This window comes from Antrostomus carolinensis, unplaced genomic scaffold, assembly GCF_000700745.2.
Source record: "Antrostomus carolinensis isolate BGI_N321 unplaced genomic scaffold, ASM70074v2 scaffold24540, whole genome shotgun sequence".
Taxonomy (NCBI): domain Eukaryota; kingdom Metazoa; phylum Chordata; class Aves; order Caprimulgiformes; family Caprimulgidae; genus Antrostomus; species Antrostomus carolinensis.
The window spans coordinates 29830-56327 of NW_010289430.1; the positions used below are offsets into that span (position 1 = coordinate 29830).

The 26498-nt window shown below is 42.5% G+C and overlaps 1 protein-coding gene across 1 annotated transcript in view; it reads left to right on the forward strand.

The window, feature by feature from the left end:
* The window catches only part of LOC104526896 (leukocyte tyrosine kinase receptor), a gene marked incomplete at its 5' end in the record, with an annotated part of 51308 nt that overhangs the window by 19199 nt on the left and 5611 nt on the right, over positions 1-26498 (forward strand). The window contains 15 exons of the mRNA XM_010170476.2: positions 3326-3436; positions 8488-8589; positions 9853-10030; positions 10567-10717; positions 12797-12928; positions 13460-13616; positions 14491-14673; positions 15206-15304; positions 15806-15958; positions 16609-16719; positions 17375-17561; positions 18365-18455; positions 20988-21052; positions 23874-24003; positions 26464-26498. The exon at positions 26464-26498 is cut by the window's right edge and continues 57 nt beyond it. Coding sequence (XP_010168778.2) covers positions 3326-3436; positions 8488-8589; positions 9853-10030; positions 10567-10717; positions 12797-12928; positions 13460-13616; positions 14491-14673; positions 15206-15304; positions 15806-15958; positions 16609-16719; positions 17375-17561; positions 18365-18455; positions 20988-21052; positions 23874-24003; positions 26464-26498 — 1885 coding nt within the window. The remainder of the gene's footprint in view (positions 1-3325; positions 3437-8487; positions 8590-9852; positions 10031-10566; positions 10718-12796; positions 12929-13459; positions 13617-14490; positions 14674-15205; positions 15305-15805; positions 15959-16608; positions 16720-17374; positions 17562-18364; positions 18456-20987; positions 21053-23873; positions 24004-26463) is intronic.

The following is a 26498-nucleotide window of genomic DNA, read 5'->3' on the forward strand; positions in this document are numbered from 1 at the left end:
CCGTACACACCTTTGCCATGAATTATTCCTTTAGGACAGGATAGGTCTGCATGCTGGTAGTGTATTTAATATTCTTGTCTGACACAGTCTGGAGCCCTGTGGATTAGCATCTATTTAGTTCTGCATATGTAAAGTATGACCAGTGAATTTCTCTTTCTCTTGAATAGCTCTTTTCCTCAGGCACTTTCATGTGCACCTAACCACAGCAGAGTCCTGGGGGCTCTTCAGAGGTATTTAAGACCTTCTGCCTCTTCTGATGTACAGTCCCTTGTGCTTGTCCCCTGAAGGCTCTGATTTCTGCATCAGCCCTCAGTTCTGAAGTGAAATGGATCTTCTGTGGCAGGAGGGAATGGATAGGAAGAGGCTTTAGGGAGCACTAGCCAGCACTGCATGAAAAATATTAATATTCAAATACTGTAATGTTTGAAAGAGTTGAGCACTTAGACAAAAAGAAAGAAGTAGGTAGGTCATGCATGTGTGTATCATGGCAGTCTGTTTCAAGTAGTTCTGTTTAGTTTCACTTCATGTAACCTTTTTGTATGCCATTGTCTAACAAATTTAAAACTGATGTGGCACAACAGTGACAGTCACTGTGAGTGAGGCTGGAACCGTTCAATCTAGCAAGCAGACCTGTGCTACCTGAGCTAGCCAAGCGATGAACAGAAGTAGTAAGTTGTCATTTGCTGTACTGATCTATAACAGAAACAGAAGCAGCACACTCTTTGCTAGAACTTGCTGCAGCTATTTGCACCACGCGAGGAAACCCTGGTCTTTGTGCTCCCAGGACACGGGCTCCATCCCAGTCCTCTTGCCTTGTTCCTCCCATGCTCTGCTCCTTCTGTCCTGTCTTGCCTGCTTCTGTGAGCACTCAGTGCCTTTCTTCCTTTTTCTCATATACTTGGTTTCTCCTCCTTCTCCTTCAAGCTCCCATGTGTGAACCCATTTTATCCGTCTCATGCTTCCAGTTGTAATTTCCCTCTCTGAACTCCTCCCTGCTTCTTGTTTCTATCTCTCTTCCAGCAGGTGCTATGTGTCTCTGTGTTGTTTTAAGTCTGACTCCCTTCCCTGCACTTCCATTCCCTTCTCCTCCCAGTTCTCTCTTGTGCACTTGTATTTCAATTATCCTAGACCTCCCATAAAGGTTTATTCCCAATATTCATGTTTGACTGGCTATTTGTTCCTCTCCATAGATCTCAGGCTCAACTCCCCCACACACCAAGTCCAAGCTCCCAAACTCCCTTGGAGTTCCCAGGGAACTCTGCAACCTCTCCAAGATGTCACCTTGTTCACTCTGCATTCAGTTTAGGCAGGTTTTTTTCTCCTGTTTGGCCAGGATCAGCAAAAGAAACAAGGAGAAGTAGTAGATGTGAATTGCAACACAAATAGTTGCTGTGGCAGGACATGAATGGTTTGGTGGCGCCAGAAGTAGAGAAGCCTTAGCAGATAGAAGGAGGAGGCCATGGATGGGATATATAAGTATTTTTTAGCAGAAGCTTCCTCCAGTAAATTAATTTCTTAGGAGAGGAGACAAAGTACACAGTTTGCTGATCCCAGTTGGGCGTCTAGCTACTTGGAAAGCTGCTTCTGTTGATCAGTTGGCAAATTCACTCACTTGGTTCAGACACGCTTGGAAAAAGGCTGCTATAGAGAGGCAGAAGACCAGACATCAGAGAGCTGGAGAGTGCAATATGCTGGCGTCATCAAAATTAGCTCAATGGGCAGGAACACTGGAAACCCCTCTGGCTAACACAGTACACAGTTCAAAAGGCAATTTCCTCCTCTTTTTCTGGAGTTATGAGGAAGGGGAGGCATACAGAGCCCAGAGGCTATAAGATGTCTGTTCTCATGCACTGGGGGAGGGAGGTGATTCCCCAGGCTCCCAGTTGTACTCAGCTGGAGCAGAAATCTACCTTGTAACACAGTACTGTGGTCCCTCTCCTGCTCTGACTCTGTGGACCAGACACAGCAGACTGATTTGACCAAGGGATGCCCTCAGTAAGGGGTAGGCTGTGGTGCTGTATCTATGGCTGTGGGTCTTAGAAGTGCCCTAGTCCTGGGCTCAGGGTGCTGTGACTTTCTCTTCCATCAAATGACTGGGGAAATAACTGTGTTGTGTCAGTGGACTTATGTACAAGGTCTGAAAATGCAAAATTATTGCTAAACTTGCTAATAAAGAGGCAGGTTTCTGTAGAAAGGGGATCTAATGGCAAATTCCCCTGCTAACCCCATAGCTCAGAGAGTGGTCATTCAAGTGACCTTTGATTTACGTTTGCTGTACCAACACTTACTCCTGGATGTGAATGCTTTCATTTAAGTACAAGGGCACATTCTCAAGTTGGGGTAAAAGCAGCTTATTCCTGAAGATTTTGATGCAGCTCTGCAACGTTATATTAACTGTGGATATGGACCAACATTTGGCTGGTGGGTGGAATATGCACACGTACTTTATTGCCACTAATATGAGACAAGTGTGTTCCTAGGCTGAATGATTAATGTGTTAGGCAGGTCAGTGCTTGATCTCTCATAAATCATCATTGAGCTTCACCAGTGACAGCAGTAGAGGTCCTCTCCATATGCTTTTAATAAGCTCTAAGTGGACTGGACATCAGACATCTGTTTATTTCTGAAATTTAATGAAAAACAATTCAGTCCTATCCATTAGAAAGAGATCCTTCAGCCCATTTTCTTTCTTCCTGAATGCACATGGGACATGACAGACCTCCTAGATAAGTAGCTAAACACCTGGTCATGGTTGGAAAAGATGAGACAATCCAGAAAGTGAACACTTCAGGGAGTTATGGCTGGAATTTAAAATATCCTGGCCTTCAGATGAATAAACCTTATTGTCACCTTATTGAGTTGCATTGGCTGAGAATCAGGCTGTCTATTTGGATATTGCTGTTCTGTTCAATTTTTATTCTGGCTATGTCTTTGGGAATGGAAAGGGGAAGATTCTTTTTTCCCTTCCCTTTTTGGCACATGTCTAATTCCTTGATTGTTTATAGCAATTGAATAAGGGTGGTTGGCTGCATATAACTGTTAGTGAGGGGCAATAGCTTGTGTTTTTACATGTGTGTGCAGATAGCAGGGGAAGTAGCGCTCTCATTCTTGTTCCCCATGAAATGTGGCATTATATGAATGTTGATTGGTCCTTACTAACTGTTGATGTGTGGATAAGATTTCTACCAAGCCCTTTGGGCTGTCAGTAGGGCTTGTCTGGAGGAAACATTATAAATAATGATGATCATGATTTGTTGATAGGGAAACATTGTATATTTAGGGGGTTTTTTCCCCCTTTCTCCTTTGTCTGTCTTCTCTAAAACTTCTGTCTTGTTGAAAAGGTTTCAACTGCAACTCCTGGCAACCTGGGGCTGGAATTCCCAAGCTGACATTGCTATCGACAATATTACATTTGGACTGGACTGCTTCACTGATGGTGAGCTACAAATGTTGCAGAATCCCTTAAGGAGTTTGGGCAGTGTAACCAGCATCCCACAGATCCAGGACACAGAACACGCTCTGTTCTCCCCACAGAGTGCACGTGGATGATTTGTGTTAGCTTTTACAGCACAGTGCCGTTTTATCTCAGAAGATAAAACTGAAGATTGCAAGTAGAGGCAATTTTACAGTGTGTCAGAGTCTCCTAGTGCTCTTTTTTTCTCTAATCTGGGATATCCTCTGTCACATAGTTGAGACCTGTCTGTGTGTCTTGGCAAGAAACACTGGACTTAAGCCCCTAAGTGGAAGGATTACATCACATTGTTCTTCAGCCGTCCCTTCTGACCTGCACCCTGGCAATTAATAGCTGAAGGGAAATTGTTGAAATCAAAGGTGAAAGTCACCATATTTTAGTGAAGGAAATGAAGAAAATTAAGGAATAAAGTGACTCTCTGACAGTAAAGTTTAGATTATTGCAACAAGTTTGTTTTACTCTGCAAGGAGGTACATCAACTGTCACTGCCAGATGTATAACAGACCTGCTTTCCTTTGCTTCAGTACTGCAAATGGGGCTGACAACAATGTATTCCAGTGCTACCCTCTGAAGCATGTTAGCAAGAGGGATTTTCTTAGCAGACAAGTGCAAAGAATTGGATACTTCAACCACTTGCAAATATTAGAAACTGCCTTCTTTTTGTCCCTGGTGAAAACACCTATACTCTCTGTTGTAAAGGAACTGGAGAATATACAGTACTAGCTGTATATTGTAGCTATATATTTCTAGCTACTAAGAAGAAAATTAACCCTATCCTAGCAAAAACCAGGACAACTTGCATTGTGATTTCTGTTGCAGACAAAATGTCCATCAGTGGTCCTGTGCCACTCTTCATGTGTCATTGCACCCAGTATGTTAGCATTCAGGGTAATAAGGTCCCTGCAGAGGCTAGCTGTAGCCTAATGTAACGTGGGAGGCTTATGTCAAAACAGACATGTTAAAAGTTCATCAACAAAAGCACCTTTTCCCTCCTGCCTTTGTCTGATTCAGTCTCCTGTTCTCTGTCCCTTTTTTCTTGGGTATTGAAACCATCCTTCTATAATATGCTGAGCACAAACATTTTCGTTTGAAATTAAGAGGAAGAGGTTATGTTCCTTGATGGTGATGTCGTGTGTTCATTCCAGCTCCTTAACACCCCTGGCTCCCAAACACTTTGGGACCTCTATGCTAACACTCTATTTTGAAATTCTTTGAAGAAATTGAAGGGAGTGATTCCAGGTGCTCGGAGTTTACTGCCCTCCTGAGAGCAAATACAGCCTCCAGTTTACCTGCAGACATTTTCCTGGCTCTGATGTAGGGATGTATCCTTTGGCAAATAGGTGGGGCATACCTGCCACTTCAGGAATGTTATCAGAGCTTGTCCATTAGACCGCTCCAGTTACTCCTCATTTTCAATTAGTATAAATCGAACTGATGTCCAGGAGCAGTTGACACTTACCCCATCTGAAGGTGTGACCCAGAGAGGTGTGACTCATGCGGAAGAAAGACATCACAAAGGAAAGGTGTTTCTCGGAAGCCTTGCACGCACCACTGTTCCTTGAATCCTCTTTGCAAATTGACATTTTATCGCCTCTGAAAGCAACTGCCTTGCATTTGTCTTCTCATGACTCTAATTCAGTTAGGTTGCAGAGAAGCCCAGCAGCTCTGCTGTGTTTTCAGTAATGAAATTATTTCTCGCTGGCAAGGAGAGGTTTCAGATGTCAGAGATGGAGCCAATTAAGACCCAAGTAGTGAATTCCTTGCATGAGGGCAGCAGGAAGGATGTATGGCAGGAAGGAAGAATTTGCTGCTTGCTAGGATGTAAATATTATTTTCTCCGTCCATTTCAATCCTGTAGTTCAGTTGCTCTACAAAACCCGGGGCAGACTCTGAAAGCACTGCTTGTCTGTGTGCAGGCTGGGAAAGAAGGTGAGGTTTTCCATATACCTCAAAATTAAGAGGAAAGATTCAGTAGGATTTAGGAGGAAAACAAGTGGGTAGTGAGGGCAGCTCAAGGGACATCAATAAGGACAAAAACCAAACCAGACCATTTTTTTGGATGGCAGCTCCTGGGCAGATGTTTTCCCTGTGAAAAAGATGGGAGGAAAGTTCATACAATCACCTTGAGTAAGATGGTGTCACAGACTGATGACATGGGTCTGGTTCATTATGAAAGCTTTTAGGGGACCAGGCATAAAGGTATTTTATTGGTTTAGTTAACTAGTGATTTCATAGGAAGAGGTCTAAATTTTAAGTGTCTAAATATGAAAACGTGGGCTGGCATGGAAAATACTGTGCTAATTGTTGCCCTCCTCAGTGCTTATGTGGTCATTGCTTTTACTGTTACCTTTTGGTGCTCTGTGTATTATATTGTTCCAATTAAGATCACAGGTCTGTGGTCTATCAAAGTGCACTTTACTGCCCCAGCCTAGGGATTCTATTTTGTTCTATGCATCATTTGCAATTTTCCAGAAGACTGGTTTATAAATGGCAAGATTGTCCAAAGAGAGCTTTTGTATAGCGTATCTCTAGTTCTTGACTTTGACCTCCCCAACCCACCAAAGTCTGTTTGTGTTGACCTGCCATTCTCATGGCTTGAGCTGAATGTTGGGGAGTGGTTCAAACCTCATTACTGCCTCATTTCTTTGATTTAAGAAGGTGTTGACTAGAAATGCAGTAGATCAGCCAAAGGGATGTGAAAGGGAGAAGCTGGTGCAGCTTCTCTGTCCCACTCCAGGACAAGCTGGAGATGCTTCCAGGAATACTCCAACCTGCATGTGTAAGGTGAGATCTCTGAGGAGACCATGCACACTTTGAGGATCCTGTGGGGCATCTTACTCTGATTAATCTTGGCCACAAGACCTCTACCTCTTTTTTCATTACAGTTCCAGAGACAGAGAAGTAGGAGTGAGTTACTTTAGCTCTTTTCCTGCAGGAGATGCCCAGTCTTTCTCCTTTACACTTCTCTCTGATCCTTTTCAATGTGGAAATCAACTGCATTGGCTAAGTCCTGGAGAAAGGAGTCATGTGCTCTTCATGTTTTTCTATTGTATGTACACCTTAATATGATAAGTCTTGTTCCTTTCTATTCACTTACAGTCAACAGGTTGTCTGTCAGAGGAGGAAGTGGAAGCTAAAATAGACTGGAGCACCAGACCCTGGATCCCAGGGCTATGCCATGTTTGTAGAAAATGCCACCACCCTACAAATTCATGTCTGACGTGCATAAAATATCAGCCTTCTAAGAGTTAACAGCGCATGTGGACAGGGTCATTCTCAGTCTGTTTGCAGCTTGTCTGCTGCTGAGCATGGAGGAGACAGAAACTTTCTTCCAGTGCATGAGGGTTTCAGACTGTTTGGAGAAGGAGGAAAGATCGTTTGTTTGGAAAGGGAGCATTGCCTTAGAATACACAGTTGGGGTGCTGTGAAAAAAATCCATGCAGCCACACAGACCAGCTCTCTGTTTCAGAGAGTGATTTACATTCCTTTGCTCTGGCAAACATAACCAGACTTCTCGTACACCTCTAAGTATCTGAAACTGTTATGACCTTTGGGATTCATAATTCAGTGCAGGTCTTGGGAGACCAAGCATCTTTTCTGGGCATGCATTGTCTTTTTCATTTTGTTTTCCTTCTTGTCTTTGATCTACTTCATTTGTTTTGGGTTAAATTCATTTTTCACTGGCTTGACAACTTCATCCACTGAAGTTCTCTATCTCAGTGTGAACAGAGTCTGTCAGTATAAAGCTCTCTTTTACTTCCATCCATCAATGTCCTTTCAGTCAGACCTTGGGGGAATATTCTCAGGAGTAAAAGCTCAGCAAGGTCTCCATGCTTCAATTAGTTATTTGGCCTTTCTGACACAGCTAACAAGGGTGTTAATTATTGCTATTTAGAGCAGTGGCTTTGCAGCAGAGATAATTGTCCAGCTGGAACTGAGTGAGTCTCTTGAATAGAGCATCAAACAGCTGTTAGATTCTCACAACTGGAACAAATTGAAATATTTGTAATGTTTTTCAACTGATGAAAAATGTTCAGTATTCAATTAACTGAGGGGCTCAAAAAATGAAAGGAAGGCTCTCCTTTTTCTTACAGAGATTTTCCAACCAAAGATCTGCATTAAAATGAGTAATTTAACTATTGAAACAGGATGCTTGCAAATTATAAGGCAAGGGTTCAGTTACACTTTTTCCTGTTGTAAGGCAGCTTTGGCTGTGTGGGGTCCTCAATGCATTCAGATGCTTTGGATCAGCAGTTGCTTTGAAGTCCCTCCTCTCAGAGAAAGGGCTGATTTTTAAAGGCCTGTTTCACTGGTGAGAAATGTAGTGTTTTGCTGTGTCCTTCAAAAAGCTTTGTCCAAAGATTTGAGGCTTGTGTCAGGGGTGCACTGCTGTTTCTTAACTGAGTACGTTAGAGAGACATGTAATTTTATTTAGTATTTTATTCTCTAAGCAAGGTCTGAGGTGCACAAAGTTGGTTGCTGAGAGGGGAGCAATCTGTTAGACTGGTTTACTTACCATGAGGTTATTCAGAATCAAAGATCACATTTTTTGCTATCCCTCTCCTTTACACCTCCACTCGTTTGCCTGTCCAGAATTGTCACCTATACCCCTGTGACCAGCAGAGCTACTCGAAGTATATCAGTACAAAGTACTGATATACCTAGTATCTATTCTCCCACACTGTGCAAAATAAAGTCTCTTGTAATCACAACCAGTGCCATTTGCTGGCCAGGGAGCTTATCCTGCAGGTGATCCTGGTTGGGATATCATGAGGAGTTTGTGATCATGTAAAGACCCAGTGACTTCAGCACAGATACAAGTAGCTAAACCAAGACATGTACCCAAAAGAATAATAAAAATTTATGATTGTTTAAAACACCTTTTCTGCCTAAGGTACTATTTACTTATTTTAACCAGATGGTTGCACTTGGTTCATTCATGTAATCTTTAAATTTTCAATCTCTCTTTTCTACCATCCTTCCACCTCTTTTATCCATTTTAGAAACTATTACAGGAAGACAACCAAGTCACTTTGGTGGGAAGCGTCAGTACCCACGGGAGATTAGTATCCTGGGTGAGCATGTTCTGAACCCCCTGGAAGAGCCCTCCCTCCCAGGTACATGATTCGGTACTGAAAACCTGTGTTTTGGCAATAAAAAGTGGCTCCCTTCCCATCTCCTGTGTGTGATCTGCCTGCCCTATAGTAACAGGGCAACTAAATATAACCCATCTCAAAGATGTGGAGACCATGTCAGGTATTCTCTGGCTACAGGGTAGCAGTTTGCTGGGGCTGAACTCGCCAGTCCTTAAATAGCAGGCCCTCTTTAAAGAAAAGCAGAATCTTTAATTAAAGAAGCTTTAAGTAAAAGCAGAACCTGCATGACTCAAATTTGGAGTGCACAAAAGCCATCTCAGGAACGAAAGATGTAAACCAGTACAGAAGCTGAGGATAGAAAGAGATTTACTGGGACTTGGTGAGCAGTGAAGCTGAACCTAATGAGTGGAGAAGAGGGGTGTAAAGATGAAGATCCAGGGAGGGGAAGTAAGTGAGGAAGGATCACTTAAAACTTTCACCATGTTTCATAGATGGTCACTAGTTGTAATGGCAGGTGTTTTCAACCTTTATTTTTGTGTATATGCTTCAGTTCTCATCTGGAAAGTCATATAATATCTTCTTGCTTCATACTGGCACCGAGAAGAGAAATTTTATAATGTCTGTGAGACACTTGGATAAACCCCTTCTGAGAAGTCCTGTCTGCCCCCCACCCCACCCCTGCCCCCAGCTGATGGGGTTTATCTGCAGCCCATGATTTATTAAATAGTGTGCAGGAAATAAGGTGAGAGGAGGGAAAAAGTGAACGGTGACTATATACAGAGCAGTAGTTGTGCTGTGACTAGAATAAAGTTGGGATAATGTAAGTATTCTGTGATCATATAATTAAAGATGATATCTTACTGGGTTGTATTACGAAGGAGCTGCATTAAAGTTGAACAGATAAATTTAACTTTAGCATGTACTGGCCTTCAGGTCTTCAACATGGTAAATGCAAGTTTAAGCATTTTTTGGAATGTTTATAATAATAAGCATGGGATCAAATAGACATACTGAGTTTTAAAGCCCTGTAGATAGCATATACTGCTGCAACATGGTCTTTCTCTTGATCATCTGTTTTTTATATAAAAATCGTTAATGTTCTTTGTGAATAATATTAACGTAAATTTTGTTATCAAAGGATCATTAAGGAAAGTTATCAACAGAAACAGTTGCTTGTTTCAGCAACACTTGCCCCTTGGTTAAATAGTTCTGTCAGTTATTGCACATGTCTCAGAAATAAAGGGAAGCTCACATCTGCCCCAACTCTTGCTGTTTTGGTCACAGGGGACACATCTGTTGTTCTCTGGTGGTTCACAACATGTGGTGCCAGTGGTCCACATGGGCCAACTCAAGCTCAGTGTGACAGTGCCTATAAGAACAGCAACGTGTCGGTGACAGTGGAGAAAGAGGGCAGGCTCCGGGGAGTGCAAGTCTGGAGAGTGCCAGCCACAAACCGGTACAGGTTAGTATCAGTGCGAGCTGGAGAGGCAGCCACCATTAACTACTCCTTGTTTGTGCCGTTTCAGCAAGCGTAAGCGTGGGACCATCTGTACTGTGTGGGTGGATGGGGTAGTGAAGTAAGAAGTAGGAGCACTAGCTGTAAGGGTCTGTGTCTGAGCTACTGCGAAGCATGGAAGGGTGGAGTGGTGGCTGAGAAGAGATCAGAACAGGAGTGAGTATGGGTATGTGGTCAAGTGGAAGGGCTGCCATTGTTTCAGTCCCAAAGCCTTGGTCTTCTAGATTTGGCTATACTAGCTCATGGTGTTTGCTCCTGAAGTCTCTGTCTCCAGTGCTCTGGTGTAGATTTGGTGTGTCCTCTTGAGCAGACCAGCTACATGGGTCTCAGATAAAGAATAGCCATGAAATGCTGCAGCAGAGGAGCCTGCTCTGAAGTGATGCCTGTTTGGGAGTGCAGGCTGGGGAGAGCTTGCAGATGGAGTTGCTTTAGGGATGAGAAGTGTGAGATTTGTCTTTTTAATTACTTACTTTTTCTTCCAGGATTTCTGCCTATGGAGCAGCTGGGGGAAAAGGAGCCAAAAACCACAATAAGAGGTCCCATGGGGTCTTCATCTCAGCCACCTTCCAGCTGGAGAAAGATGAGCTGCTGTACATCTTAGTGGGGCAGCAGGGGGAGGATGCCTGCCCTGGGGTGAGGGCTGCACAAGCACATGTGGGCAGAGATTTTGCAGATATGATTCAATGAGATTCAGTGGGTGGCTTGGGGTTTGATGATGAAAGATAGAAATCCCAGAATCCAGCAATGAAATCCAGTCAGGAGATTGGGAAGAACCAATAAACCAAGTTAGAAAGAATCTCAAAACAAATATAAAGAACTCTGAAAAGAAAAACAATCCCCAAATGCACAAACAAATATGAAGCCCACAGGAACTTTGCTTTAAGCTCCTGGTGTTTGAAATAAGTTCTTCATCAGCTTTCTTCTGCTTATTTTAAGCAGGGAACTCATAGGCGAGAGTTGTGTGCTCCTTGTCTTATTTTTCCACAGCCTAGGTTTCTTTCTGTCTGCCAGGATTTCAGATAATTTACTGTTATTTATGGAAGCATCCAGCAGCGTTGTGGCTGCACTGTTAGATACTCTCTAAGATTAGAGACTAAGGTTTGAATCCAAAGCCTGTTAAAAACAGTGGGAATCTTCCCACTAACTACAGCGGCCCCTGGATTAGGCATTTGTAATGACAAAAGAACCACTCATGAGAAATAGAAATTGATGACGCGAATGCCTATGTATGTTGTCCTCTAATGCTAGACCCAGAGATCTGAAAGTCCTTTTATCACTTAGGCTCAAAAGTTGCCTCTTTTCAGCATTCTGAATTCTTCACTATTGCCTCTTTCCACAAATGTGACCTGTCAGCCCCTGCTATGCTGAGTTTTGGGATGTGTACACTATTCTTGTAGGCATGCAAAGTTACCGTTTACCTTGCCCAGAGCATATGATGCCTTACCCAGATACTGCAACCAATCTAAAACCAGCCTGTCTTCACTTCAGTGAAGTACAAGAATGGTATCTATCTAAATAAAACATACATCTGTGTATCTGCAGCTCCCTCTCCAGTGCACTCTCTGGGTTTAGGTTATAATCTGCAAAGTTGTCCATTATTCCCTTGCATTTCATGGCACGTTCTCCAAATATAAAGTATAACCCAGCACTAACTAGCTCCCTTTGGCAGACACTATTGGAAAAAGTTTCTGCTCATCTTTCCCACTTCCAAAGCCCAACTTGCTTTGGCTTTGGAAATCCTGATAAATCTATATGTTGTGTAACTAATGTTTGTTTTTCTTTCTCTGAAGAGGTTCTGCAGCTCCAAACCTTCATTCTCTCTCCTTAGATTTATCTCATTTCCTTTTCCCTGCTCCTCATCTATCTCATCTTTTGTCCTCTTCTTTCAATGAGGGGACACAGGCAGTAAAACTGGCACCATGCTTCTGGCCTATATCTGTGACTTGACCCACACAAGTAGGATATTCACCTGCACTGAGACAACATAGCAGTTTCTGAAATCATTCAGACTTCATCATCTGAGTGAAGCTGGGCAGATTTACAAAGTCATTGAAACTTGTGGAAATCAGTGTCACCAAAAAAAAACCAACAAAAAACCAACCCATCTAAGATGGCCAAATGATCTTTGCTTTTTCAGCCTTTTCAGTGTTCTCTAGTAGTTAGCAGGAATAGGAATCTAAGGCTCCAGATTTCTCTTCCAAGATGCGTCAGTAGGTCACTCTCAACTATGTGCAGATCACTTCTGTCTGCTTTATGTGTTTGTGACCTTGAGAAATACCTAATAAATGCAGCAGTAAGGAAGTTTTGAGAATTAATCCATAATTCAACATGTTTTAATGTTCTTGGGTATAAGAAGTTATAAATATGCAAAAATATGAATTATGTGATAGCAATAATGAGTTATTGCTGTATTGCTTTGCTTTTTTCTGTGAGCATTTGTATTTTCTCTTGCATTTATATTTTCACTTTCATGTGTAATGTGAGTTTTCAAATCAGAGGTAACAGACAGATCTATCCCTCACCTGTTGGTCCTTGTAAAAGAGTTCACTTTCCACAGAGATTATATATATATATATATATATATATACACACTGATTTATATATGCTTGATATATATCACAAACAATACAATATTATTATACTGAGTTATACAGACAACTCTCAAGAGTTGGACTTTGCTGATATCTGAGTGCATCTCTTATCTCCTTTCAGGGCAATCCAGAAACCCAGAAGATCTGCTTAGGGGAGTCATCTCTCATTGAAGAAGATTACAAAAGAAAAAAAGACCTGAAGGACTGGGCTGGAGGAGGTGGGGGTGGAGGAGGAGCAACCTACATCTTTAGAGTAAGTATTTCCTCCTTGCATCCTGCCTGAGCAGTGACCAACAGAGCAACTGGCTTGCACTGTCAGTCATAGCATACAATACTCATTTCTTTAAAAAAGGTGATGAAAAAGGAGTCTCCCTTTCCTATCTTTCCCTCCCTCTGCCTCTGTCTTTTAGTCTTCTTAATTTGAATTCTTTATCTCTTTTCATATCATTGATCATACCTGTCACTATCACTAAGCTAGCTCAACTGCTTCCTCAGTTCTTGACAGGTCAGGTCTGGGAATCACACCAGGATCCCACTTTAATACTGGCAGCAGTCCTAAAAAAACAATTATCCCCAGACCTTGGTGTTCAGTTAAACAATTACTTTTGTACACAGGAACACAATGTAAAATATTTTTTGTAATGAAGTTAAGAGACAATCAGTAGCATTGCCCTGGCCCTGCGCCACTCTTCTTTGGGATACTTTGATGCTTTTTGATGAGTTTATGAGTTCACATATCCAAGGGATGTGAAGTTTTTCTGATGTTTGATGGGGGGTTTTCCAGCAGAAAGATGGGATTTTCGAACCTTTGCTCATCGCAGCAGGAGGAGGAGGAAAAGCCTACCTGAAGGCTCAGGACAACTCCCTGGATGATGCACCCCTGGAGCAATTTGAGAACAGCACTGCAGTACCTGGAGTCAGTGGGAGGACTGGGGCAGCAGGTGAGACTCTAAAATCACACAAGGCCTGAATCAAGAGGGCTGAATATGTACATTGTCCTGTAGGCACGAAGTGAGGGGCTTCTTTTTGATCTTTTGGAATTTTTCTGTGGCAGTAGTTTTTGGAAATTTGCTGGTAGTCTGTAACAGATGTCTTCTTATCTAATGTGTCACCAGATAAAAGAGAATGCATAGGACAGGTGATAAGTGCTCCAGCAGAGGCTATTCTGTAGGAGGACTTCACTCTTCTCTGAAATAACTCAATGAAAGTTATGTTTGTGGGATGGAGCCCTCTTCTCTACACTGTAACAATGGCCTTTGAAGAGAAGACATTTTCCCTGTTACTCCCCTGAAACGCTAAGAACAAGAATTATATTACGGGAATTATACCAGAAATGGAAGGTTATTTATAGTCTTGTTAACAGCTATGCCTAAAATCCATTCCTAAGAGATAAAAACATTCTCCATCTCCTATTTCAACAGCCTTATAGAAGGGCCAGTAGAGGGAGATGAGGAAATCTGGTTTATTTTTATTTCCTCAGGGAGCTCAGCATCTCATATGGCTGAAAGCCCTAACCAGTTATCCTGAAGGGGAGTGGTGGGATCCTTATTTCCTTAGTGCCACGAGATACTGGTGCTAAGGTGGTGGTCATGCAGCACATACCACAGGTTGTGCATTAGCTTTCCACTTTGTTACTATCCATGGCAACAAGGAGCTTGTCTGCATATTCTCTTAACCTTAAAGATAAAGTTAAGGTCTTAAGACACTTAAGAAATTAAGGGCCAATCTCTGCCTCTCTACAGTATCTCTCCTACTTTCCTCTCCTTGTGCTTCCCTCACCTGTCCTTGTTTTGTTTTCCCATTCTCTGATTGGAGGTGGAGGTGGTGGCTGGCAAGATGAAAGTCTGCTTCCTCAGGCTGGGAAGTCCCTTCTGGAAGGTGGAGAAGGTGGTCAAGCTTGTCCCCAAGCACTAACCAAGCTCCAGTGGGCCACCTCTGGTGGCTTTGGTGGGGGAGGAGGAGCTTGTACTTCTGGTGGAGGAGGTGGAGGCTACAGAGGTAAGTGCTGGAGGAATAGTCAGGATGTCTAATTTTGTACCTTTCAGTGCACATGCAGTAAGGGCTAGAGCTCTTAGTGCAGAGGTACACTGCTGCAGAAGGTGATTCACAGATACTTGAAGCTGAACAGTATGAAACCCACCCTACTCTCTGACATCTCTCTTTAATTGAGGAAATCAAGGTTATAGAAGTGTTTCTACATGTTTTAGTATTTGGAAGGTGTGCTGAATCACCTCTACATTTCCTTAGTTGCCCAGGGGAATGTTCCATTTCTTTTTTGTGTTTAAAGCAAATATATTTTTACCTTGCTGAACTGAGAAACCTACATTGCAATAAGTCACTTTACTAACCTTGGCACTGCCTGGGTCAAGTGAGCACTTGTCCATCAAGGACATTATATATATTAATATCACTGGAAGGTTACAGAGTAACCCCAGGTGATAAGAGCCAGGAATGAATGCAACACTCCAGAGCTATCACATTTTTTGCAGCATGCAGTGCTGATCAGCTAGCCATACTCTTCTTTCCCCAGGGGGGCATGCCTCTGATAATGATGATATCACAGCTGGTGGGCAGGATGGCATCTCTTTTGTGAACCCCATTGGAGAGATCTTCTTGCATCCCCTGGCAGGTATAATATACTTCTTACTCCTCTTAGTTCTTTTCCTTTTTCCTTAGTCCTCTCTGTTTCCTCTTGCCTGCTCCCTCTCCTCCTGTATTTGATTTTGATGCTTTTCATTCAGGCATATTTCACTCTGCAGGTCAGATCTTTAGCTGTGGTCATTTCTTTAAATATTTCTGTAGTGCTCTGGGATCTTTTTCCTCTCAATCTCTAAGCCAGGAGACACACCAGTCATCAGGTTCAACTGCACATCCTCAATCCCAGACACTTCCAGATCAATTCACTTCAAGACCTCTCTACTTGCTTGATGGACCCAATACCTTCTTCCCTCCTGGCCCCCATCAGATTTCTGACATTTCCACACTGTGTTGAGCTATCTGCTCTCCTGCAGAGAAGGAGAGAAGGTGCCTGCTGGGCTTTTTTTGTTTGTTTGTTTGTTTGTTTTTTTCTTACCATAACAAGATGGGAAAACCAACTAAACCCACCTGTTGTGTCTGATTCTTTGTTCAGCCATGGAGAGTCATGGTGAGGTGGAGGTTCAGATCTATCTTAACTGCAGCCACTGCCACTCGGACAGCTGTAAGCGGGACCCTGACACCAACCTGCCAGTCTGCCAGTGTGAGATGGGGGCTGTGCTAGCCAATGACAACGTCACCTGCACTGGTAAGAGATGAAGTTTTATTGTCATTGGATATGATATTCAGTCATATGTTTGACTGAAAATTCCTAATGTTCTTTCCTTATATGCTGAGCTGCATCCCTGGCACCATCTCCAACATTCACATTTGGATTAGGTAGAAGGTAAAATATCTGTAAAGAGAGACAGTGTAAAAATTTCCTGAATGGGCAAAGTGTTTCAGATATTTAAGCATAAATACCTCTCTGGTATCACGTACCACCTACTGCTGAGTTACTTAAACCACAAATTACTTCCTTCCACAGCAGTTTCCCACCATGCCTGTTTAGCTGATGCCTGGTATTCACTGTTATTTCCTGACACAGTCTCTGAACTTCAAAGCATCAAGACTGTAGAGAGTTTCAACTTGTGAGCAGTGATGTTACCCATTTATAAAAGACTGAAGAATGGAGAAGAAATCTGTGTTTTATCAGTTTTCTATCTTTACAATGTTTTAAACACTATTTAGGTATTTTTTCAACCTCCAGGGCTGTAGACAGATTTGCTGTAATTTTTATAAAATTATCTGTCCATGATCTCTGTATTGTTTTCTGAAATAGGAGCAACTTTCAGAGGGATGCTTTACAGCAGCTCTGGTTGCTTTCTGATTAATGCACCTTTATTTTTCTTTTTCCAGTGCCTCAGAGTCACGTCCCAGAGGAACACCTACCTCTCCCACTCCTCCTAGCTGTGGTGGCTGTGATTGTGATGCTTGGAATGATCCTCACTTGTGGCAGCCTATCTATAAGTAAGAAACACTTAACTCCTTATCAGCCTTTTGACTTGGCTTTTCTCAGTTAAATTGGACAAAATGAGACCGCTGAACCACATGCCATTACTCTTAATACTTGGAGCCAGTGTTGTCATCTCCCAAGTGGATCAGAGGGACAAGGAGAAAGAAGTGATAGAAAACGTCACCACCCTGCAGTTAGGCACAAGCATAGTCCCAAAGGGTAACAACTGCTCTGTCCTGGTATTTCCAGCAGAGAAAAGAGCTTGGAAAGCCCTCTCAGCAGACGTTTCTTTAGCAGCCACTGCTATATAGGCTCAAGTCACAGTCTGTAATTAAACATATAGTTAATTCAGGGAGATAATATGCTTTTTGGGACTCGATGCCAGCAAGATGTCTTGGGGAGCATTTTCCTCAGCCAACGTACAAAGAAGCAGAGGAAACCTCAGTTGCTCCCAGGTGATGAGGACTCTGCAGGAATAAGACTGTTTGCATATCCAGTATTAAATCACTACAGAGCCTGGAGAAGAGTGTGACACTGGTGAGCTAAAGATGCTTCTTGAGCATATGTAATTATAGAGTTAGTTTCTTTCTGTTCTGTGTGGCCAGCATTATCTTTTATCTCCAGTTGTTGATCTTGTTTGTGCATTTTTATTTACCTCTCCACCTGCAGTTTATCACCTTAAGAAGCAGCAGCTGGAAGGAGCCAGAACACGACTGCAGAGCCCAGAATATAAACTGAGCAAAATCCGCACATCAGCCATCATGACCGATTACAACCCCAACTACTGCTTTGCAGGGAAGGCCGCCACTCTGAGCGAGCTGAAGGAGATCCCACGGAAGAACATCTCTCTGCTTCGGTAAGGCTTGCTGCAGGGGTGGCTCTCTGGCACAGGAGAGGAAAGGCAGCCTGAAGCAAAGGCGGAGGTAGGGCTCACATGCTTGTTTTACTCAGCAGCAAATATCCAGAACAAGAAAACAAGGGCCACCTATCTGACTTAACTGGAAAGCACCTAGTCCAAGCCAGCCAAAATACAATAAATGTGACACTTATTATGTTCTCCAAGATATTTTGATTCCATGAAGTTCTCAGCAGAAGTGTAAGTTCATGAATCTCCTGTTCCATGTTGCCACGCACAGCATAGAGTGTTTCACCTCTGTGTTTTCATATGATGTCCTGGATTAAACTTGCCACCTGGCAGTAACTCCCTTCCAAATCTATAGCAATATTTCTTTTTCAGCATTTCCTGTCACAAGGAAATACATGCTAGGTTGCTTTTCAGCTCCATACCATCCAGTTGATATTGACCAAAGTTAAGTAAACTTTAGAAGGAAAAACTTGATCATTCTTACATGCTGTTTTACACCATCTCCTGAAGACATCAGCTTGCAGCTACCTTATTCTGTTGTTCTCCGGTTCTGTCTTGCCTTGCTATCGCCATACTCAGTGATAGGGCCCTAGGACTGAGCAGGCTGCATTATTTGTTCAGAATCATTAAGGATCCAACCTCCCTGCTTTAGTGACAGTGGCAGAAAATACTGAGGAGAAATTTTCAGAAGCTTTGAGATGAAAGCAAAACTCTTGTTGATGACATCTCTTACAGCAGGTTCTAACCTGGATCCAGGGGCGTAGTAACATCTGTTCTCTCTTTTTTCCTTCCAGGGCACTAGGACATGGTGCATTTGGTGAGGTTTATGAGGGAACTGTGGTAGGCATTGCAGGGGATCCCAACCCTCTTCAAGTGGCTATCAAGGTCAGTACCCACAGATTTCTTATACAACAAGTACCCATAAGAGCCATATTATTTTATTACTGTGCCAGTTGGAGATTCATTTTCATCACATGCATAATGACATATGCATGTGTGTGATGCAGATTTCCACACATTGCTGCATCCAGGAATTATAATTTGATTTTTTTAAGCTGTATGGCACTAGCAGTAGGTTGAAAGTAAAGCATCTGTCTTGTTTGCTGTGTGCCTAATGGCTGGAAATTGTGATCTAACTAGGAGGAGAATCTGAAAAGGGTGATCTGTTTTGTAAGCTCCCTTCCTGTTGCTCAGGAGAGATGGAATCAGTCCCCTCAGATGGGAAGTTGTGTGAATTAGTCACCTGGAGACTACATAATACAATTAGTTAAAATAAAATAACAAATTCTCTAGCATCATAAATAAATATAGCTCCCTTGAAACCAACACAGAACCACCAGTTCACCCCAGCAGAGAATCTGTCACGATGGCTTTTCTGACACAATGATTTATAGATCTGAGTGACCAGGAAAAAAGGAAACTTAAAGGAAAAAAAATAGCAACAAACAGACATTTTGGGAACACTGCAGACTAGAAGGGGATTTCCAAGTTTTGTATAAAGAGAAGGAAGCCCTAGCAAGTGTTAGTATGAAGCATTTATGTGACAGCAAACAGTAAACATTTATATTAATGCTTATATATTATTATTAATGCATTTCAGTGGTTTTGAGTGCTTTCCCCTAAGTTTTTCTCAGGACATTGCCGTATTTAAAAATTTGTGTTGTTTCTCAGTTACATTTCCTTTATGCTGAGAGTAGTGTTAGTCTACCATATGTGAAACTTTCAGGTAGTCTCTTATTATTGCATAGTATTAAATATGCTGCTGTGAATATATATTGTGATACCCTGCTAATTTCCATGTCATTAATATCAAGAGATAACAGGCTGTTTTCTGTGAAATTACTGCTGTTGCTTCAGGATTTGTCAGTTACTCAGTGCTGAAGTTAAGGGTGCTTGTAGCCTACTTTTGTTCTTTTATAAGCTTGCGACTCAGAGAACCAAATCTGCTTCTATGAGTTCAGCCCAAAATGTACCTTTCATTAATAAAAAAAAAGTTCCATTTTTATTCATTTTGTCTTTCAAAACCCTCTTTAAAAAAAAATAAGTGAAAGGATCATGCCTTGTGACATTTTGTTAGGAAGTTCCCTGTGCCACTGAACAAATGTGCATGAGAACCCAGAACAGACACTAGCAAGCAGTTGTAACCCCAACAAGCAGCTGTAACTCCAGACTGGAGGAAGCACCACAGCACAGTGGCAAACAGAAGTAGATTGACATGATGTTCAGTTGTGATAATCCAGTGAGGATATCACCAGTTTTGAAAGTCTCAGCAACAATGGCTACTTGTTAGGGCCCTGTCTGCCCACTTAGTCACCCAGTTCCCTGTAAAGTGACACCCTGAACATCACCAAAAGCCTACTCTTCTCCCTGACTGGAAACTGATAGAGTATCCATGGGGCCCAAGCTGTGACCATGCTCAGTTTGCTTCGTGGTGGAGCGTACCTCAGCTTTCTCTGAGTCAGCAGGTGAGTCTTTCTGTGACAGACGCATAGAAGATACATCTCTGGTTGGACACGGAGGTCACCCAGGTCCCTCAGCACCCGCTGACAGCGTGCTGTAGAATAGCAGAAGAAGCAGGTGCAGACTGGGAATAAATTAAAAAATGTATTTGCAACATACTCCACATATTGTTTGTGGGTATTCCACCAGTTTAATAGATCATCTGCACAGTCCTGTGTGAAGCAATCACTTATTTCAGATAGCAAAATGCGTACCCTGTCTTCTGTAGCCCACACTACTGATGACAAGAACTGTTTCCATGCCAGCCTCACCACACTGAGCAGTAAACATCCCACCTCTCTGCGAGCAGTTTGGCAGTGGGCACCGCACTCAGCTGTGGCCGAACCATCCCGTAATCTTAAACAGTGGGCACAGTAGCAGCCGCTGCTTCTACTGCTGCCTGTGCTCTCAGGTCACATTTAGCAGTGGCAGATGCTGTCCAAATCTGCTGGCAGGAGAGAAAGCTATAAGGCTACGTGACACAGCTATTTAAATCATGTGGCTGTATGTGTCATATGACATGGAAGCATGTGCTGCAATGTGGACATATAGGAAAGGGAGAAAAAAATAATACCTGCCATTTAAAAGTGCTTACTAGATCTGTAATTCCCCACCTAATGCCTTTCTTATGTGTACCTGAAACTGTTTTTCTCCAGAACACTGCATATAGCTAAATGCACACAAAAAATCTCCAAGTAGGTCACCAGTTTCCTCTTCTAACTTTAACTACCAAATCGGTCACACACAGTTCAAGAAACTGGGCACTGAGATGTGCTCCTCCTTGTAGATTCCTGAAGTCATTCACAAGTTACATGCTCATTCTTTTTTTAATTTTTTTTTTTCTTTTTCCTTTGGCGGTCACCTAAACATTCTGCATTCTTCGGTGGGATGGTCCTCACTGTCTTTACCTCTCAACAGACCCTGCCAGAAGTCTGCTCTGAGCAGGATGAGATGGATTTCCTGATGGAAGCATTGATTATCAGGTATAGTTTAAGGTTTTTATACTGATGGTGGGCAGGGGGAAAAGAGAGTAGTGCGGGTAATAATAATTTATCCACTTGCTTGGGTTTGGAAAAGAAATCCAGACTTATTTTTTTACCAGATGGTATTTTAGTAGCATATGAGTTACTGGTTGCACCTACTTGTTCATCTCAAGCAAGGTAACTGAGGTTCTTTTGTTGCACATCTGTTGTGGTTTAATGCTGGAAGGCAGCTCAGCCCCACACAGCAGTGGGATGGGGAAGAGAATCAGAAGGGCAAGAAAACTCAGGGGCTGAGATAAAAACCAGCCTAATAGGTAAAGCAAAAGCTGTGTGTGCAAGCAAAGCAATGTAAAGAATTAATTCAGTACTTCCCACTGGCAGGCAGGTGTTCAGCCATTTCCAGGAGAGCAGAGCTTCATCATGCGTAACGGTTACTTGGGAAGACAGATGCCAAACCCCAAATGACCCTCCCCTTCCTCCTTCTTCCCCTTTTTTGATCACAACTCCAAAACATAGCACTATATGAGGTACTGTGAAGAAAATTAACTCTATCCCACCCAAAACCAGTACAACATCTCAACAAAAATTGCTGGTTGGTTCTGCTGGTCATGTTCAGAGTAAAAAGGCACAACATTTTTGTACAAACATGTTCTGCATTTGAAATGCCTTCCTTTTCAAAGAATGCCATTGCCCTTTTACTAAGTATAAATAATGTCTCAAAGCCCTTCCTAAAACAAATTTTCATTGATGAAATGCAAAGCAGTAGGAAAGGTAAAGATTAGAGGCCACCTGTGCAGTGACTCAGATGTTCAGCCTCTGCAAGACCAGCACCAAGGTGGTACAACACATGCCACGTGCCAGGGAGGTAAGTTTTTAGGCTTTGATGCTAGAGCTTAAACTATATTATCTCTTGCAAATAAAAGTAAGAGTTTTTATAAGAGCAGGTTTGGCAGCTGAAGAAGGAGAAAAAGTGAAAAGCTTTTTCCATTGTGGCTTTCAGTCAGCATACGTGCTGATGTTTTGCTTTACCTGTCTGTAGAACTGTTAGCCTTAAGTAAGTGCTTTTCGCAGTGAAGGTCCTGAGCTTTTACCCTTTATTTGAAGAAAAATAGCTGAGTGAGACACTCTGTGTAGGGATAAGGTAATGAATATGGCTCTGTGTGTGTAGCTTGCACAGATGGAACACAGCCCTTCTCCCAGTGTGGCCACTTCTGTTAGATGTGTTCTGGCTTTTGATGTCTTTGCAAGCTTGATGGGACCTTCAGAAGGTCTCATCTGCATGACCTTCTGACAGTGAACTATGAGATCTATAAAACCTGCCTGGAAAAGATAAGAGACAGCCACTTCTACTACTACCTGTACTTTAAATATTCCATTCTTGGAATTTACTTCGTTAACCCAAATCCACAGTATAGTCAAGGATGACTTTAAAATAATAGTATAGTCAGGGTTGATTATAAGTGGTCAGAATTTATACATTTTTAATTTGTGCAACATGAAGTTCCTCTTCTCGTTTATGTCTCCCAGCTGATACCTAGGTACTGTTTTTCTGCTATTAAAGCACGAATCTCAGGCCATAGTGCCACTTCCTAGAGTCTGTAAGAATTCTGGCAGCTGAACAGGAGGTAACACTGATGTATGGTTTTTTTAAAGAGCAATTTCAATCGATTACAGAGTGCTTTGTTTCACTTAGTAGCACATGACTTTCTCTTCCTCAGCTTCCTTTCCATTTGTAGTTCCTGTATTATCCAAGTAACCACTACCCAAGGGAAGATGCTGCTTTCTCATGACTGAGTCTTAAGGAGCTTCTTGACAGTCTCAGCTTTCTTTTGTGAGAGGCAGAAAGCCATCACATGAACAGCTGCTGCAGTAGGTATTAGCTGAGTCTCTCTTTGGCAGACCAGATACTGAACTGAGTCCACCAAACTAGACAGCAGTATATTTAAAATAACCAATGCTGAGTTAAAATCCCCACTGGTCAGGATTTTATTTCACAAATGCCAATAATATTTGCATATTTGAAGTGCTTAGCTTTCTTTTCCCACTCACGTCTCCCCCATCTTGCAGTCAGTGTGTCCATTAAATTGTCTCTTCACAGACAGAAGTCTCTGCTTTACTTTGAGCTTTTCATACCTTCATACCTCAGGCCACAAAACTGGTGAAGGGTTTAGAGGGGAAGCTGTATGAGAAGAGGCTGAAGTCACTTGGTTTGTTCAGCCTGGAGAAGAGGAGAGAGAGGAGATCTCATCATGGTCTAGAACTTCCTCCCAAGAGGAAGAGGAGGGGCAGGCACTGATCTCCTCTCTCTGGTGACCAACGATAGGACCAGGGAAAATGGCAAGGAAGATGTGGCAGGGGAAGGTGAGGTTGGCCATGAGGAAAAGGTTCTTCAGGCAGGGGGTGGTGGAGCACTGGAACAGGCTCCCCAGGGAGGTGCTCATGGCACCAAGCCTGACAAGATTCCAGAAGCATTTGGCCAACATGTGCCCTCAGACACATGGTCTGAATGTTGGGATAGTCCTGTGCAGGGACAGGAGTTGGACTGGATGATCCTTGTGGGTCCTTCCAACTCACAACATTCTGTGATTCTATGTTGAAAGCTTTTCATGCGCAAAGCCAGGCATAGCCCTGCTCTTATGGCTGTCGTAATCAGAGAGGTATTTTGATGTGGCTGAAGTAGGAATTTGTTTGGTAACTTGCACTCCATCAGGATTTGCTTCAATCCAGGTTGTCAAAGCTCAAGGCACAGTGCGTGTGATGGATGTTGGCCAGGTACTAATGCTGTCTTTCTCTTCCATGTTGCTGTGATCTTGGCTTTCAGTAAGTTCAATCACCAGAATATCGTGCAGTGCATTGGTGTTAGCCTACAGACGCTGCCTCGCTTCATTCTGCTTGAGCTCATGGCTGGAGGAGATATGAAGAGCTTCCTTCGGCAGAATCGACCCAGGATGGTGAGATAACTTCCCTGATAGGCTTGTGGTTGTTTTTAGTATGACTGGCTTTATTATTTTTATAAATTGGATAAAGGCCCTGAAGCCAAGCAGGGCTGTGTATGTGTCCCAGCTCCTACAAACTTCTGGATACATATGTCTGTTTGCTTGACATAAGCAGATGTCAGTGAGAGAAAATGAAAGCAGTGCCAGAACTCCAGGCTATTGGTATCTGAGAAGGAAGGAGTAAAATCCTGTCCTGCTGTTCCACAGTTCTCTGTCAACTGGACGACAAATTAAGGGTCTTTCTTTCCTCAATATCTGCCTTATTTTCTGTGCACTGTGGTGGTGTGTGAGGAGCTGAAGTTATAACACTGATATGCAGTGATGGGAATTTGCAGCATTAGGTCCTCAGCAGGTGTGCATCAGCACCATATGGAGATGCACAAATTTATACTAGTTGAAGAGCTGAGCTTGCATGTAGCACGCTGACAGGGATTTCAATCAATGCAAATGAAATTATCAAGTCAAATATTTTTGTTTAAAAAAACCCAACAAACCAGCTTTATAAAAAGCTGTCATGAGGGTTTTTGTAAATTATCTGATTTCTAATAAGAAATCTCTGATTTCTAATACTATATTGGTGCCAACCAAGTACAGTGAATATTTGGAATTAGTTCACTTCAGTGTTTTTATAATGAATAGCTGATTCCATGTATGTGTTCTTGCTTCTTAACTGCACAATCCTGGGCATCTCTGTTAAATACATATGTAACTCTGCTTAGGTGGAGACTTTGCCTGGGGGGGGAAGAGTTAGGTCTGAGTCTCTGTTATTTCTGGTTGTATTGAGGTGCCTGTGCTGGCTGCCTACAGAGGCAGGAGGAGGCTGACTGGTGCCTCATGTACTCCTACACCACATGGTGCAGTTGAACAGCTTCTCCTCCACGCCCCCCACATAGTTCTGACAATATAGCTTCATCTGTGTATACTCCTGTGCTGGTATTAACATGTTGTTGAAATATCGAGCTTAATCTCTTCCTCATATAGGAGTAAATACACTAATTAAATGCACTTAAAGTGGTATAACAGTACCCAGATGGAGGAGTTTGTATATCTTTATTTTTGGCATTCATAGTGAAAGTGGTACAATTTGTGTGAGTAGATAAAGTCTGTGGGCAGCAGAGAATAATAAATACTCTTATTTGAATATCATGTATAGTTGTAATGTAAAGAACACTTATTTTTTAAATATCATGTGAAAACAAACCTGCTGCTATGTTAGCTGGTGTGCTAGCAAATAGCAAATACAATAGTTGGAGTCCCCTTAGTACTCCAAAAAATGTCCCTGCACACCCTTTCTGAAGCAGAACCAGCCCCATCAGTAATGTATTTCACGACAAGTTTCCCTGGCTGCAGAGAAAATGCTTGTCTGTCACAGACAGAGGGATCCCAGAGCAGAGATAAGATCTGGCAGTCCATGGTTCTATTTCTCCTCCTTGCTCTTCATTTCCTCTCCAGAAATGCCTACTTTATAATCATTCTCCCTGGCAGATGTCCAAGAGTTTTGGACAATAATTTGCCTAGCCAGTAAAAACAGTGCTCAATGGCTGTAGCGTATGTGATGTGGTCTGAGCATGAGAAATTACAGTGGTAACAGCATCCAGAAACAAAAGCAGCTTTAAAAAGAGCAATTTATTTGATATCTCTTGGGCTTTTGATCAGCAGTGTAGCAATTTCTCCCCACCCTTCCCGACAGAAGTTCCTGGAGAAGCACCAAGGAAATTTCCCGATGGGGAAATAAATGATGGGATGAAAATAAGCAGGACTCCTGGAGAAAAACTTTATTGCTCTTAGCTGGGGAAGTGCAGATGGTGAAGGGCTGGTAGCAGTCCCAGAGTCCTGTGGTAACACATCCCTTTTTGCACACTGCTCCTGAGGGTAATCGCTGTCCTTCCACAAGAACGGATGAGTTGATGAATGCTGACTGCTGCTGCAGAGATGTGCACTCGTGCATCTTTGCTCTCTCTCTCTGAGTTCATGTGCTAATTTCTGTTCATAATTTATTAACTTGCTATTTAAAAGTGGGTGGGGTTTTTTTCTCTCCCATCTCACCTTTTAAACCTGCTTGTCTTTTGATTTCACAAAGTCCAACACCAGCAGGGAACAGTTCTCTCCCACTCCCTTTACTAGGCTATTCAGGCCAGGTCATAAATCTCTTGTCATCTGGCGACTCCTGCACTGTGCTCAGGAGAACTGAAATCTTCTTTTTTGGCTTAAATTAGTTTACTCATTTTCTAACTCTTTACTTTGATTTGCTTATTTTTCTCTTTGCTCCTGACTCATTTAACCTTTTCCCCACCCTTTCCTTTTCCCTGCCTCTCACATTCCCTTCTTCTGCCCCTCTCTGATTATCCCCTGCCTGAACTATATTCTCCTACTCCACTATTCTTCCCTTACCATTTTCTGTGTGTCCTTTTCCAGAATCAACCATCCACGCTAACAATGCAGGACCTGCT